The following is a 14,780-nucleotide window of genomic DNA, read 5'->3' as shown; positions in this document are numbered from 1 at the left end:
GTGCCTGAAGCAACTTCAAGCCTTCAAACCACATGTTTGATCGTGAGAAGCCTGGCTTCCCTCGTAAGCATCCCAAGAGCTCCTCCTCTTTAGGGTGCAGTGACTTTCCAGAAGAGAAATACTCACTGGGCCATTGGATGTTTAGAGTTGAGAATGTTCCCATTTTCTTTTACCTGTCCGGGACCTGGCATCTCTGATGTGTTCTTTGGATACTGCTTTGGTTAATGCCGTAAACTTGGCAGGATCCAGAAAGCAAGCTTTCTGAGTGCCATGTCTGAGAGGGCGTTTCTAGATTAGATTGGTTGAGGTGGGGCAGCCTACCCTACATGTAGACAGTAACACTTCATGTGCTGGGGGGGGAGGGGGGTGGGGCGGGGCTGGGCTGCACTGAAAGATGAAAGTGAACTGAGTACCCACATCCATCTCTGCTCCCCGATCTCATCTGCAGGGCGACAGCTGCTCCACTCGGCTGCAACGGCTTTCCCACCAAGACGGGCTGTCATCCTCCTCCAAATTGTGAGCCCAAACAAGCCCCTCCTCTCTCAAGTTGTCTCTCCTGGGTACTTTGTCACAACAGTAGGGACCGTTACTGATACACTTTCCGAGTCTTCTGGATCTGTTCATTATCAAAGTGACAGGTTCTGCTGGCCTTCCATAGGCTTGTCAGTAAGTATTATCTTGAATCATATAAAGCCACCACATAGCTAGTACCTCTCTCTCTGTCTCTCTCTGTCTCTGTCTCTGTCTCTCTCTCTGTCTCTGTCTCTTTGTCTCTCTGTCTCTCTGTCTCTCTGTCTCTCTGTCTCTCTCTCTCTCTCTCTCACACACACACACACACACACACACAGAGTATGCCTGGTGTGTATGTACTTACACTCATAAACCCTCCAGGCTGCAGATTTTATAAGTGACCACTACTTGAGTACTTAGGCTTAAAAGAATCAGCTTTCCCATGCTACACATGTCCTCACTTTATTTTCCATTGTTTGGGGTTTTTTGTTGTTGCTGCTGTTGTTTCCTTCTGGTTACCTTGAAATCACCTCTAAGGTGGTACAGCCTGGCCTCAAACTTACTATGTGGAAGAGGCTGGCCTCCTTCTTCTGTCTCTCTCGTGTGCTGGGATTACACACACATGCTTGGTCATATCTGCCAGCTGTGGCTGTCAGCTGGAGGAGGCAGTTACTCCAGGTCCTCCCCTTCCTTCGGAGGCCAGCTGCCTCTGTGCTCACTGTCACTCTTAACAACAGAGCCATGTTTATGCTTTGGAATTGACTGAGCCCTGTCGTAAAATCAGCCATATTATCTTACATTTGCATTTTTACGGAATTCAATACTAATAGAACTTTACCCTGAAAGGGGGCTGGTGCTGTTCCTGGGGGACACTGGGGGTAGCCTACTTCAGTTTATAGCCACCTAGACAGAAAACCCCATTTTCTACTCATTCACAGAGAAGCCCTGCATCTTGAGTCCCACCTTCCTGCTTCCTCTGCCTTGTTTAGTTATAACCAGGTTTTCTGCCAGCCCATTAGAAAATCTCTCCAAAGGGGCTTGAGAGACAGCCCAGCAGTTAAGAGCACTTGCTGCTCTTCTAGAGGACCTGAGCTCAATTTCCCACACCACATGGTGGCTCACAACCATCTTCTAACTCCAGTTGCAGGGGATCAGAAGGTGCCCTTTCCTGTGGACACCCCTGGGGCAGCTGATCACGTGATCCTTGAGGGAGGGCCTTCTCCAGGGAGCACTCTGACTTTCTGGGAGATGGGGTACTTGCAAGAGCAACTTCAGCAAGGAGCAGGGTGTGCTTCCTGCCCCTGCTGCTCCACCACCCAGCTCCGGGTCTATACTCCCCACCAAGAAAGAGATTCAAAGGAGAGAATCAAAGAAGAAATACTAGCAAGTAAGCAAAGAGATGTGAAGGACTTGAATACCAAGGGGAAAATCCTTTCTGTGAAGTCAAAAACTATTCCTGAAAGTTAAGAAGTTCAGCCTCTTGGGACACTTGCTTCTGTGTAAAATTCAAGTTGCTCTCAGCTCAGGGCTGTAGCAGAGCACCTAACCATTGTGTCTTCATCTGGCAACCTAACCATTTAAGTACTATGAAGTCAGCAAAACTTTTTTTTAAAAAAGAATTATTTATTTTTATGTATATGAGTACAGACAGTATCATTCTCTTCAGACACACAGGAAGAGGGCACCAGATCCCTAACCCCCTCTGGAAAGGGACAGCGCTGTAGCCTCATTCCGCAGATCACAGAGCTTGATGGAACAGTGAGGGCGGTGGGCACACAGCACAGAGTAGCACAGACTGGCGCTGTGCTACATTTAAAAGGTTTTGTGAATGTCCTCCCACACAACCACTGTGTGTAAGTAGCACCTCACAGCTGGGACAAAAGCTAACTTTTGTATAAGGAAGGACCTGCAGAAAAATGGATTTTAGGGAAACCTCTGTTTTGCTTCCTCAGGACAATGCAAAGACCAGTGAATGATTATTGGTGGGCTAACCATACGGGTGGACAGGCTAACACCGTCTTTAATCATGCTGGTCTGATGTGAGCAAAAGCAGAAACAACCAGGACAGAGGGTAGCTCGCTGCAGAACTCACAGTTCTCAGGGTACACAGTGGCCCTGGGGGGGGGGGTGTTACAGGGGAGGGGTCTAGAGAGTTGGATCACAAGGACAACGAATGGCAAGAGCTGATGGGCCAAGGAACACCAGCGAGAAAGACACAAATGGAAGGTCTCCCAGCTCAGTGCCAAGCTCGCACGCCAGGCTGGCTTAGTAAAAAGCAAAGCATTTGCTGAGATTCCCAACGGACATCATGCTTTCCAAGAGCAAGCAACAACCTTTCATAGACACTTAGAAAAAAAATCAACATTATAAATAAAAACTTAGAAATGGACTCCATTCCTGACACATCCCCTTTCTGAGAGAGAGAACAGCACATGGCTGTAGTGTTCTGTCCCCATGAAGCCCCGGACATGCCCACAGACTGGCATGGTCCAGAAGCCGAGAGCTGAGATCTCTTCTCATCTTGATGCTGCCTCTCCCTGTTCTGCTCAGGACATCTTTCTAAGTCTCAACAGGAAAGGCAGGAACATGGCTGGTAACAAACATATGGCTATCCTGTGTCCCTCAAATATCCAGTGTCACCAGGACTACAGGTGCATATGGCCACCCTTGCCTTTTCTTTTAAGACAGGGTCTGGGAATCCAAACACAGGTCCTCCCTCATCTGAGTACTGGAGGTACTTCACTGTCTGAGCTCTATCCCCCAGTCCATCCCCCTACTTCACTATGTTGGCTAAAACCCTTAACGGTCTTACTCTAAATGGGAACAGCATTGAGTGTCTCGGGTGCTGAGCACTCTCCTGCCTTCATTGAAACTATCAGCTTTGGCATCTCTACAATGGAGGTGGCTGGACTGAGAACCATGGATTTTCAGAGGCAAAGTACAGATGGGAGCCAGCTCAGGGGTGGGCTGAGGTGTCCTACAGAGCAAGCAGTTTGTGCTGAGAGTGGTCTTCACAGCTAGGGTTTAGGTGACAACTCCACACGAGGATGCTCGGCAGTGTGGCCTTTGGGGGTTTCCTCTGGAGAATCTGTAAATCCCACCTCTATTTGCAGTCCTGGTTCTAACAGCCCAGCATGGATACAGACCTGGGGTGTGTGGGCACAGGGGAGCCTGGTCTGGGTACTTAGCCCTGGGGCCTCTGTGTGCAACCTTTCTCTGTGCTGACTGCCCTAGGGACATCCTGAAAAGGGAACAGAGATCCTGCTGTACTTTTCTCACCAGGACGCTAAGACAATAGGGAACTTTAGAGGGAGGGACTTTCGTGTCTCCAGTCCTGGGGCGGTGTTGTAGGAAATATGTTCAGTTACTCACCCTGCTGACTTCCTTGGGAGATGGTTCATCTGGGGATAGAGAAGCAAGGAGAGAAATCGTTAGCCTCTGGAAGACACACTGAGCCACAGCGCATGCGCTCACTCTCCACATACTTCTGCAAAGCTCCTTCTGAGGGAGTGTGAGAGTCTTGATTGTCAAAACTGGAAAGGTTAATGATACTACATCGAGAGAATAAATTTGTGGACACTAATTACCATAGCAACCCTTTGTGCAGATTACTTTTTTTTTTTTTAAGATTCTGAAATAGACATATGATCAGGCGCAGACACAGTCAACTCCGTAGATACTAATGGGTTACAAAGAGGCAGGAGGAGAAACGCTACACGGACCCTCCCCGCAACCCCCACCCCCATCCCGGCCTTAATGCATGTGCTCTGAGGAGAGGTCCCAGCAGGCATGCAAGGGCCTGGCCACGTCCTACAAAGGCAAGTACAAGCAGCACACACCCCTGTGTCAGCATTTACTGCTGAAGCAACCGTGATGGCTGTCAGTCTCAGCGAGATTCCAAGGGTCTGGCTACTGGTTCTGGCTATAGATAAGACAATGCCAGTATCATATCTACAGTGTAGGACATGAGATCTAGAGTGGCTTGTCAGCTGGGACAGCTCTGCCCACCTGTCCAGATCCAGCAGGCATGTTGTTTCAATGTTGCATCCTTGGCATGTTGTTTCAATGTTGTATCCTTTCTCTAAATAAACTACATGTTTGCAAGCATCTTTGTTTTGGGTCCAGCTTCATCTTCAGCCATCAAAGTCTGTCTGCAAGTGTAGCACACTTGCACCACACTAAATTTGATACATGCTTTCACTGTACAGCAGAGGTTGGCCTCCAACTACACTTATCCTGCCCCAGCCTGTGTCTGTGCAGCAGGCATAGTCAAAAACAGCCCCTATGCAAGCTCCCAAGTTCAGACAGGTCTGAGCCTCCCTTTTCTTTTGGTGACCCCCCCAACCCCCCACATCGACCCATCCCTGGATCTCAGGGTGTCCTGCTATCCATTTCCGCTATGAAACCAAGTTTAGTCCAGAGCACACTTTGGACCTCAAGAATAAACAATTAGGTTTCAACACTGCTTGTCCTACCCTGCTAGCGTATGCCTACTGTGTGTGGGTGATAGCTGAAGAATGGCTTAGGTACTGCCTCAAGGCTCCTCTGAGATTGAAGACTGTACCAGGACTCAGGTACTTTTTAACCTTTATTGAAGCAGCATCATGGAAATTCTCACTTACTCTTCACCTCCTATTTTATTTTTCCTAAACCTCTCTGAAAAGGGAACTATTAAACCATCAATAGTTTATTAGTGGATTCTATTCTTCCTCCTCCATCTCCCCTTCTTCTCCTCCTCTTCCTTCTCTTCCTCCCCCTCCTCCTTCTCTCCCTCCTCCCCCTCCTTCTTGCCCTGTTCATCTGACTTGGCTGTTATAACTTATGCTAAATGAATGGTCAACTCTATTACACACAGAATGTTGTCATAAGGCTAGCCAAGAAATCCCTGCTCCCTCTTTCCTATACTTAGAACTTTCATTTATTGAATTCTCCTGTCCCACAGATTTAAGCAAGTACAAGGAAGGCATCTAAGTCCATTCTGAAGTGGAGGGGCTGCAGGGCCCAGCTGTGCTGTCTTGAGAAAGGGCTGTACTGCAGAGCCATAAAACATCCGAAGAGAGACACCATCTGTACTGGCTAGTTTTGTGTCAACTTGACACAGCTGGAGTTATCACAGAGAAAGCTTCAGTTGAGGAAATGCCTCCATGAGATCCAACTGTAAGGCATTTTCTCAATTAGTGATCAAGGGGGAAAGGCCCCTTTTGGGTGGGACCATTCCTGGGCTGGTAGTCTTGGGTTCTATAAGAGAGCAGGTTGAGCAAGCCAGGGGAGGCAGGCTAGTAAAGAACATCCCTCCATGGCCTCTGCATCAGCTCCTGCTTCCTGACCTGCTTGAGTTCCAGTCCTGACTTCCTTGGTGATGAACAGCAGTATGGAAGTGTAAGCCAAATAAACCCTTTCCTCCCCAACTTGCTTCTTGGTCATGATGTTTGTGCAGGAATAGAAACCCTGACTAAGACAAATTGGTACCAGCAGAGTGAGGTATTCCTGTGACAACCTGACCATGTTTTGGGGAGGACTGTGGAAGGACTTTGGAACTTTGGGCTTGAAGATCCATCCGTTGTAAGAGCTCTGTCAGATGTTGTGTAGGAGCTTGGAAGATAATGTTGAGAACACTGCAGAAGATGGAGGTCTGGTTTGTGAAATCTCAGAGGGAAAATTAGATTCTTTTCAGGGACATTGCTGTTTTGATTGTGAAGATTCTGTAGTTCTGGTTAGCTGGGGCTGAAGAATCAGCTGTGATTAACAAGATACCAGAACTACCAAAGCAAAAACTTTGCATTACTGGGACTATTGATGCTGGTTAGCTGGAGCTAAGAAATTAGCGGTGATTAATAAGAGACCAGCATCATTGAGGTGACATCTTCTGGGAAGTGTTTTCTGAAAGCACAAAGAGGCTGTGTTCCAGAGATGGCCAAGGTTGTACTCCTGCTGCAGTGGGACTTGGTAATATGTAAGGGTCACCCAGGTGGTACTGATTTTGAAGGCATGAAGGGCTCACGCAGAGCAGCTGAGGCTTGGCACTGTGAGAGGCCATGGAAGGCCATTGGTGAAGGTGCAGCCTCAGTTGCAATTGAAGGCCCAGGACTGAAGGGGTCATTCAGTGTTTTGGAGATGCCAGTACCATGAGATGACCACCAAGAGCAGCAGCAGCAGTGGAGTACAGGCATCTGGAGCCTAGAGGATGACGAGTGTGCTACAAAGGGCATGGCTGGAGAAGTGACCCAAGCCCTTGGAGGAGCCCAGAAGATCGTGAGTTGGATCCCAGACATTGGATGGTTGGAGATTGACTTTTGCTTTTGATTGTGACTGTGCCATGATATTTTCCCTCTTGAAGGAAGAAACTGTTTTAGTGGAGCCCACAGTTAAGAGACTTTTAATTGCAAAAAGACTTTGAATTTTAAAAGAGATGGATATTTTAAAGAGATTGAAATTTTAAGAATATGTAAAGACTGTGGGACTTTTAAAGTTATTTAGATCTTGGGGATGAATAAGATTGTAAGTGTTGAGGCTTACTAGTGATGTTTTTGTGTGTCAAGTTGACAAGGGGTCAATTGTACTGGCTAGTTTTGTGTCAACTTGACACAGCTGGAGTTACCACAGAGAAAGGAGCTTCAGTTGAGGAAATGCCTCCACGAGATTCAGCTGTAAGGCATTTTCTCAATTAGTGATCAAGGGGGAAAGGCCCCTTGTGAGTGGGATCATCTCTGGGCTGGTAGTCTTGGTTCTATAAGAGAGCAGGCCGAGCAAGCCAGGTGAGGCAAGCCAGTAAAGAACATCCCTCCATGGCCTCTGCATCAGCTCCTGCTTCCTGACCTGCTTGAGTTCCAGTCCTGACTTCCTTGGTGATGAACAGCAGTATGGAAGTGTAAGCCTAATAAACCCTTTCCTCCCCAACTTGCTTCTTGGTCATGATGTTTGTGCAGGAATAGAAACCCTGACTAAGACACCATCCTAAGAGTGAGGATTGTCACAGAAAATACTTAGTCTTCCAAATAAATAAATAAATAAATAAATAGCAAAGAAGCAACTCGCTACCTCTGATACTGCAGTATTGCTGGTGAACTCCCTCCCACCCATCCTGTTACTGTCACTGGTAAGCAGGAGGAATTCCAGGTTAGAGCCTCAGTTTGGAATGCTGTCCTTGTGGCTTTGAGCAGTGCCCACCACTGAGCTGCTGCTGGGTGTTTTACATAGTCTAAAGACCAAGCTCCCTTTGAATGGCTGGATAAGGGATACTGAGAAACAGGGAGCTGGCTTGGATAACAAAGTTTAAGTTATTTGCAAGCACTGAATCATCAGTAGAAAGGTTCACAGCAGAGGACACAGGTCTTCAGGCAGGAGAGGGCCTCTTCCTTCAATACATGTCTGTTCATCATCTAGATACCTAGGAGCCTGTGCCTGGGCACCCAGCCCCATCATTGGGAATGTGTGCAGTCCATTGATATAGACCAATCAGGAAACCAGTAGTGTCAGAGAACAAATAGGCTTGCTAACTACAAATGTGTTTTTGTTTTTTTTCAGAAAGGAAAACCACCTCCATAGAAGCTCCATCTTAATGATCTTTAAAAGCCTAAGCAAGAATGGGGCATAGAAGGAAGAGAATCTCCTCAGGGGTTCTTAGCGCTTAATGGGTGCCTCTTTCACAGTAAATACTCCCACTAAATATTTTATAAGTCTTTATAAATGTGTGGATATTTGTGTTTTGTGACCACTCTCAATGTGTCCCTGATGTGAGATAGAATTACAGTAATGGACCCACATTTGTAACAGCAGATTAAAGAAATCTGGACTGTGCGCAGGTACTGGAGTGCTCCTGTGGCTTCTGTCACAAGTTCACTCTGATCTTACTGAAAGGCCTCAGGAGTGCAGGGAATAAGCCCACAGTGATGCCAAGTGGGGTTACATGATGCTAAACTGTTCTGCCCAGCAAAAGAAACAACCAGCAGAGGGTGGAGGCATCTGGCAGAGAGGGAAATATGATCTACAGTTTCACATCAGGCTCATTTGATCACATCAGACAAGGGGTTAATATTTAGGATATATGAGGAACTGTAGAAATTGGGCCTGTGGAGATGGCTCAGTGGGGGATGCACTTGTTGTGCAAATGTGGGGACCTGAGTTGGGATTCCCCACTACTGGGTTGAAAAGTAAGGGCAGTGCATGTTTATAACCCCAGCACTGAGGTCCAGAGATAGGTAGGTCCTGGGAGCTCAAATCAGTGAGCTCAGGTTCAGTGACAGGCCTCGTCCCAAAACCTAAGGGGGACTGTGACAGAGAGCACCCAGTGCCAGCCTCCACCACCGCGAGGTGCACACTATCTGATGCAAACACCAACTTGTACACATACATGCCAATCAGTAAAAGGATGGGACAATAACGAACTGTATTAAGCAACTTTTTTTTAGTCATTCTGACGCTTCTCTCTTTGGTTAAAATGAATATTTAATATAGGGCTTTTTTAAGAAACTGCTACAAATGTCTAGAGAGGTGTACTTAGTAGCCGGGCACAGCATTACACTGCCGACTGCGGCAAAAGACGGCATGAAGTCAGCAAAAGAAACCAGCTCTGCCATCTTTCCAGGGATAGACTCATCCGTGACATCGAGACTCAAGATCCCGAGCAGAAAGAGCCATGCTGGAGGTGTTTAATGTCTAGTTTCCAATTATGCTATAGAGCTACAGTTACAAAATCCAGTGTAACCCTAGCACAAAAAGGTAGGCACTGGGATAGAAGAGTAGACCCAGATGTGAGAGCCTAACGCCACGCCCACCAAAAACATACAAGTAATGTCTGCAACTTGAACCAACTGCTACATCTTAGAGGTACATCCAATTATTTAACGGTCTTTGGGGTTGGTCACTGTGTGGTGCCTATGGGTATATATAAGTAAATGACACCCTATTAACATGAACACTTAATGTATATGTTAATTAACAAGCTGGGTAAAACAAAGGGCAGTTCTTCTCAGACCGACCCAAGAGAGCAGTGCCTTCTTTTTTTTTGGGGGGGGGGGTAAATATTTTTTATTAGGTATTTTCCTCATTTACATTTCCAATGGTGCCTTCTTAAGGATCTGAGAAACAAGGTTTCAAAAATGCAAGAGGGACAGTTCCTGAAGAATGACAGCAGAGGTTAAGTCAGCCACAGGGCCACCTCCTCAGCCTGATTATTTGTGCCTATCTATGACGTCTCATTTTGGTTCAAATATATGAAAAGCCTCTGGGAGAATTTTGTTGTATGATGGGGCACCAGAATTTGTCCTTGCCTGAAAACTTAAGCATCAAAAGCAGTGATACACATGCCACAGTTTCTGTTTACTTGCTTATGCACAGGTATGTGACAATCACAAAGCAGAAGGCTGTGGACTCGAGAGGGGCTGGGGGCAAGGGCTAGAGGAAGGAAGTGGGGGAGAACAGATGTCTTTATAATTTAATTTTAAACGCTGTTGCTAGCAACTGTGCCATTTCCCAAGCCCAAGTACCTCGGCCAGCACTTGCAGAAGGAAGTGGAGGGGACACAGCCACCATACTCGCAGTCATTCCTGTGCCTAGGAGACCCCAGCCTGGTGCTCACTGTGAAAACCCAGCCACTGCCATTCACAGGCAAGGCTGGGCTTCAGGACTCCTAGGAGGACTCCTGGAGTATTCCTCTTGGCTAAGCCCTTCCAGCTCAGTCCACTATACTTCCCTGTTTATCCCCTTCCTAATCTCTTCTTTATCCTGCAGATGTCAATTCTCTAGCAAAGTCCCTGCACTGCTTCCACCTCAGCTTGGACTTCCAATGGACCAGTCAGAGACAGGAAGACAGGAGCCGGGGCCCTGTGGGATACAGTACAGCTCCAGCATGCAACAACTTCTCCATGTCCTGATTCCAGGAAAGGCACAGCCAAGGTGCTGAGCTGAGTCACACCTGTGTCAAAACTCAGGAGACCCAGCCACCCATCTGGACACCATGTCCCCATGCTCCCTGTCCTAACCAGTCTACTTTAAACACCTCCTCTCCTTGCTCACCACTTGGAGGAACCCTAACCCTGCTCAAGTTCAGCTGCCTGCAGGGAGACTGGCTGCCTGCAAGAGACTGGCTGCTGACCCCGGAGGGAAGGCCCCAATCAAGATGGAAGATATGTCCTTATTCCTTACAGGGCAGAGATGCCACCTACATATCCTGCAGTGGATGCAGATGAGGCAATGGCTCAGATGGATGACTGGTCCTCAGGCCCTGCTCTGGCCCTTTCCCCAGTCTCATGGTGATGGAAAAGTCGAAGCTTCTTTGTGCTAGCCTGTATCAATACAGGGAGCTAGATGCATCTCCTCTCCCTGTGTCTACCCTATCCCCTTCCCCGTGACAGTCTACTCTATCCCCTCTTTCCTGTGCCCCTCCCCTCTGTGACCACACTGTCCTCTCACCCTTTCCCTACCCTAGCTCCTCCTCCTATGCCCACTTCATCCTCTCCCACCTGTGCCCACCCCATCCTCCCCCCAATCCTACCCCATCACTAAAATATACAACCTTAAATCATCTAACCACAAACAGAATTAGTATCAGTGGAGACAAATACAGTGCTTTCAAATCAGACATTCACTCCCTCAATCTCTGTTTCGTAAATGAATATGTCATCATGTCAAACACTAGGTTAGAAGCAAGAGGCTAAGTAAATGGAAGGTAGGCTGTGCCACCAAACAAGGCCCAAGAACTCACAACTTGGGAAACATCACAGAACTCTGTGTATGAAAAACTGTAGGCAGCAGAAACATGGAACAGGTGGTGGTTCCATCTGCACATTGTACAATAAATCCCTCGGAATAAACCTGTGTCAGAAAAAAAACACGTGCTTCTTCAACAAGTGAGTGAGCCTGTAGCCTCCCATCAAGAAGAAGTGCTCCTTCTAGGCAGCAATTAAAGTAGCATTAATGTGATTCTTACTTGTGTTTGTGTAATGTACAATCTGTGTGTGTGTGTGTATGTGTGTGTGTGTGTGTGTGTGTGTGTGTGTGTGTCTGTGTGTGTGTGTGTGTATGTATGTGTGTGTGTGTGTGTGTGTGTGTATGTGTGTGTGTGTGTGTGTGTGTGTGTATGTGTGTGTGTGTGTGTGTGTGTGTATGTGTGTGTGTGTGTGTGTGTGTGTGTGTGTGTATGTGTGTGTGTATGTATGTGTGTGTGTATGTGTGTGTGTGTGTGTGTGTATAGCCCAGAAATAAATGACAGGTATCTTCCTCTACCATTCCACAATAATAATAATAATTATTATCATTATTATTATATTACTGTGTGAAATGCATATCTGGAGATGCAGGCACACATGCAGCATGGTTGGAGCATGGATGCTCAAGGACAACTTTGGATGACCGTGATCCCCTTTCACTATGGGTTGCAAAGATGAGACTCAGATCAATAGGCATTCACGCCACGTACTTCTACCTGGTGAGCCATCCTGTTAGCTTTGACTTCAAAACACTGGAAATGACCCAACTATGCTTTAGCTGAGGCTTGACAATGCCAGGTGGTCATATCCAACCAAAGACAGCTCAGCACCCCCTATATACCAGGGCTGAGGAGGCTCTCACAGCCGAGGTGCCAAGAGGCTCACGAATGATCAGAAGTGGTTAAACATTACTTGATATATACAGAACCAGAAAAAAAAAAAACCAAACCAAAACCAAAATCATAGCAATAGAGAGCCATTTAATTAGTGCAGAATTAGATGTGTAGGGATATGAGTAGCAGGGGAGACAGTAGTGTCACAGGTGTGCTGTGTCCTGAATCTGGTGGTAACATGAACCTAGATATGTTGAAACCCACAGCATTGTACACCAGGAAAGTTAATAGCCAGGTATTCTTAACATATCTGGCTGTTGTTTGTGATTACCCAAGTCAGAGGCCAGCCCTGAATCAGTCTATGAAAAGATCCCATTGCCTTGTCAGGGATGTGGGAGCAGGCTCAGAAGGCTGCCGAGGTAAGGGGTAGGGGGCTGAGCTCCCTCTTAAGCTGTCTGGCTCAAAGCCTGCACAAATGTTACTACACACAATGAGACTACCCTGTCATGAGAGCATGAGAGTCTGCTGGAATCAGGGAAGAACTCTTCATGTCCCAACAACACAGCTTGACTCGGAGCCATAAATGGTCATAGCAGAGCCAAGGGGGCATGAACAAAAGGAAGCAATGTAAAGAGATACAACCGATCTGCACTCACTGATAAGTGGATATTAGCCCAGAAACAAGATACAATTTGAAAAACACGTGAAACTCAAGAAGAAGGAAAACCAAAGTGAGGATACTTTGTTCCTCCTTAGAATGGAGAACAAAATACCCATGGAGGGAGTTACAGAGACAAAGTTTGGAGCTGAGATGGAAGGAAGGACCATGCAGAGACTGCCTCACCCGGGGATCCATCCCATAAACAGCCACCAAACCCAGTCACTATTACATATGCCAGCAAAATTTTGCTGACAGGACCCCGATATAACTGTCCCTTGGGAGGCTACACCAGTGCCTGGCAAATACATAAGTGGATGTTCACAGCCATCTATTGGATGGAACACAGGGCCCCCAATGGAGGAGCTAGAGAAAGTACCCAAGGAGCTGAAGGGGTCTGCAACCCTATAGGAGGAACAACAATATGAACCAGTACCCCCCAGAGCTCCTGTCTCTAGCTACATATGTAGCAGAAGATGGCATAGTCAGCCATCATTAGGAGGAGAGGCCCTTGGTCTTGCAAAGATTATATGCCCCAGTAAAGGGGATTGCCAGGGCCAGGAAGCAGAAGTGGGTGGGTTGGGGAGCAGGGCGGGGGTGGGGTGTGGGTGGGTATAGGGGACTTTCAGGATAGAGTTTGAAATGTAAATGAAGAAAATATCTAATAAAAAAAAAGAAAAAGAAAGAGATATAACCGATTAGCTATCTCAGGAGGAAAAACCTTCACTGTAAAGAAAAGGGCATTGGGTGCAGACATCAACAGGGACGGGCTGGCAGCCTGCAGCTGCTTTCTACAGGTTGTCATAGAACTGTGACTTATAAATGGGAAAGGACACAGAACATTTTTCACATTGAGAATGATGTCACTTCGGGACAAACTAGAAGAGGCAGCCAGCATTCTGACACACGGTATGTGAGGTCCATTCTCAAGCCAAGTGAGGCACTCAATGTGCTGTATGAAACGTTCAGACCTCACATGTCCTGCCCCTGAGGAGGAATCCACAGACCCCTGGCCACACACATGTGCAGATCAGGCCAGTGTGCAGGTCCTGGGAGGTCAAGCCTCACCTAGGGCTCTGCCTCCGACAGATGTCCACAACTGTGTGGGTGAGGAAAGCCTGCTTTTTCACACTAAAGGCATTTTTAAGTGTACTTATAGAAGGCAACAGAGAAACTTTACAAAGGAATGAAAACAAAATTGAGATGAGAAAAACAATAGCTATCATTCAACAAAGATTAAAAAAAAAAAAAAAACAACAAAACCCACCCACCCCACAGTTTGAAATTGCAAAGAAGTGGTGATCATGGCTCCCCACACCTAGGGAGTAACCACTCAGACACACAAACAAATGGCAGGTTGTCTACCTCATCTCAGAGACTGAGAAACCTCAGAGGAACTGCAGGGGGTTGTGCGAGGAGTGGGGGAGGGAGGAGAAAGGAAAGCTGAGCTAGGAAGATGGTTGCCCTCCTGCCTCCTTCATGGCACCCAAGGCCAGGCAGGCCCCACCTGCTGCCTGTACCCCACAGTGCAGTTATCCTTGCCCTGCTGCTACAGAGAGCATGGGGCATTTCTCGGGGCTCCCACTAGCTCCCCCAAGAACTGCCTGCCATGGGTTCCCAATTACCTCAAGTTTCCATGTGAAATGCACCCTGGGAATGAAAGGGTTGGGGAAGGGCTAACAGCCCCCTCAGTTGTTGGCATTTCAAAGCCCTGAAGTGCTTTCTGAACATCCTAGGGTGCTCAGCTATACTCAAGGAGAAAACAATCTAGACAGCCCACAATCTAGACAGCCCACTAGGGTGCCTTTCCAAAACACTTACCTACTTCTGTACCAGGTGCCCCAGGTTAAACCAGCCTGTGAGGCTCTGGGAGTCTATGTTAGAGCATCAGACACTTGGGAGGAAGTGGGTCCCCCGCCGCCCCGCCCCCCCCCCCCCCGCCCCACATCTCCATCTAAGCCACTGGGCACTAAACCATCTTTCATTGTAAAAGTCTGCTTGAAGTGATAACCATTGCATCTCCTGGGTTCTGTGTCTGTGTGGAAGGTAGCTCTGCCAGGTCCCTCTCCCTGA

General features: G+C 47.4%; 1 protein-coding gene across 11 annotated transcripts in view; it reads right to left on the bottom strand.

The window, feature by feature from the left end:
- Nucleotides 1-14,780, bottom strand: part of Pde10a (phosphodiesterase 10A) — a 461,462-nt gene that overhangs the window by 62,234 nt on the left and 384,448 nt on the right. For all 11 annotated transcript variants that reach the window (XM_006523318.4, XM_017317460.2, NM_001290707.1 and 8 more), the window contains one exon: nucleotides 3,883-3,911. In XM_006523318.4, the coding sequence (XP_006523381.1) occupies nucleotides 3,883-3,911 (29 nt within the window). The remainder of the gene's footprint in view (nucleotides 1-3,882; nucleotides 3,912-14,780) is intronic.

Source organism: Mus musculus, chromosome 17 (genome assembly GCF_000001635.26).
Source record: "Mus musculus strain C57BL/6J chromosome 17, GRCm38.p6 C57BL/6J".
NCBI lineage: Eukaryota > Metazoa > Chordata > Mammalia > Rodentia > Muridae > Mus > Mus musculus.
The sequence above is the reverse complement of the archived record's forward strand: the minus strand, read 5'-3'. Positions and strand labels throughout refer to the sequence as shown.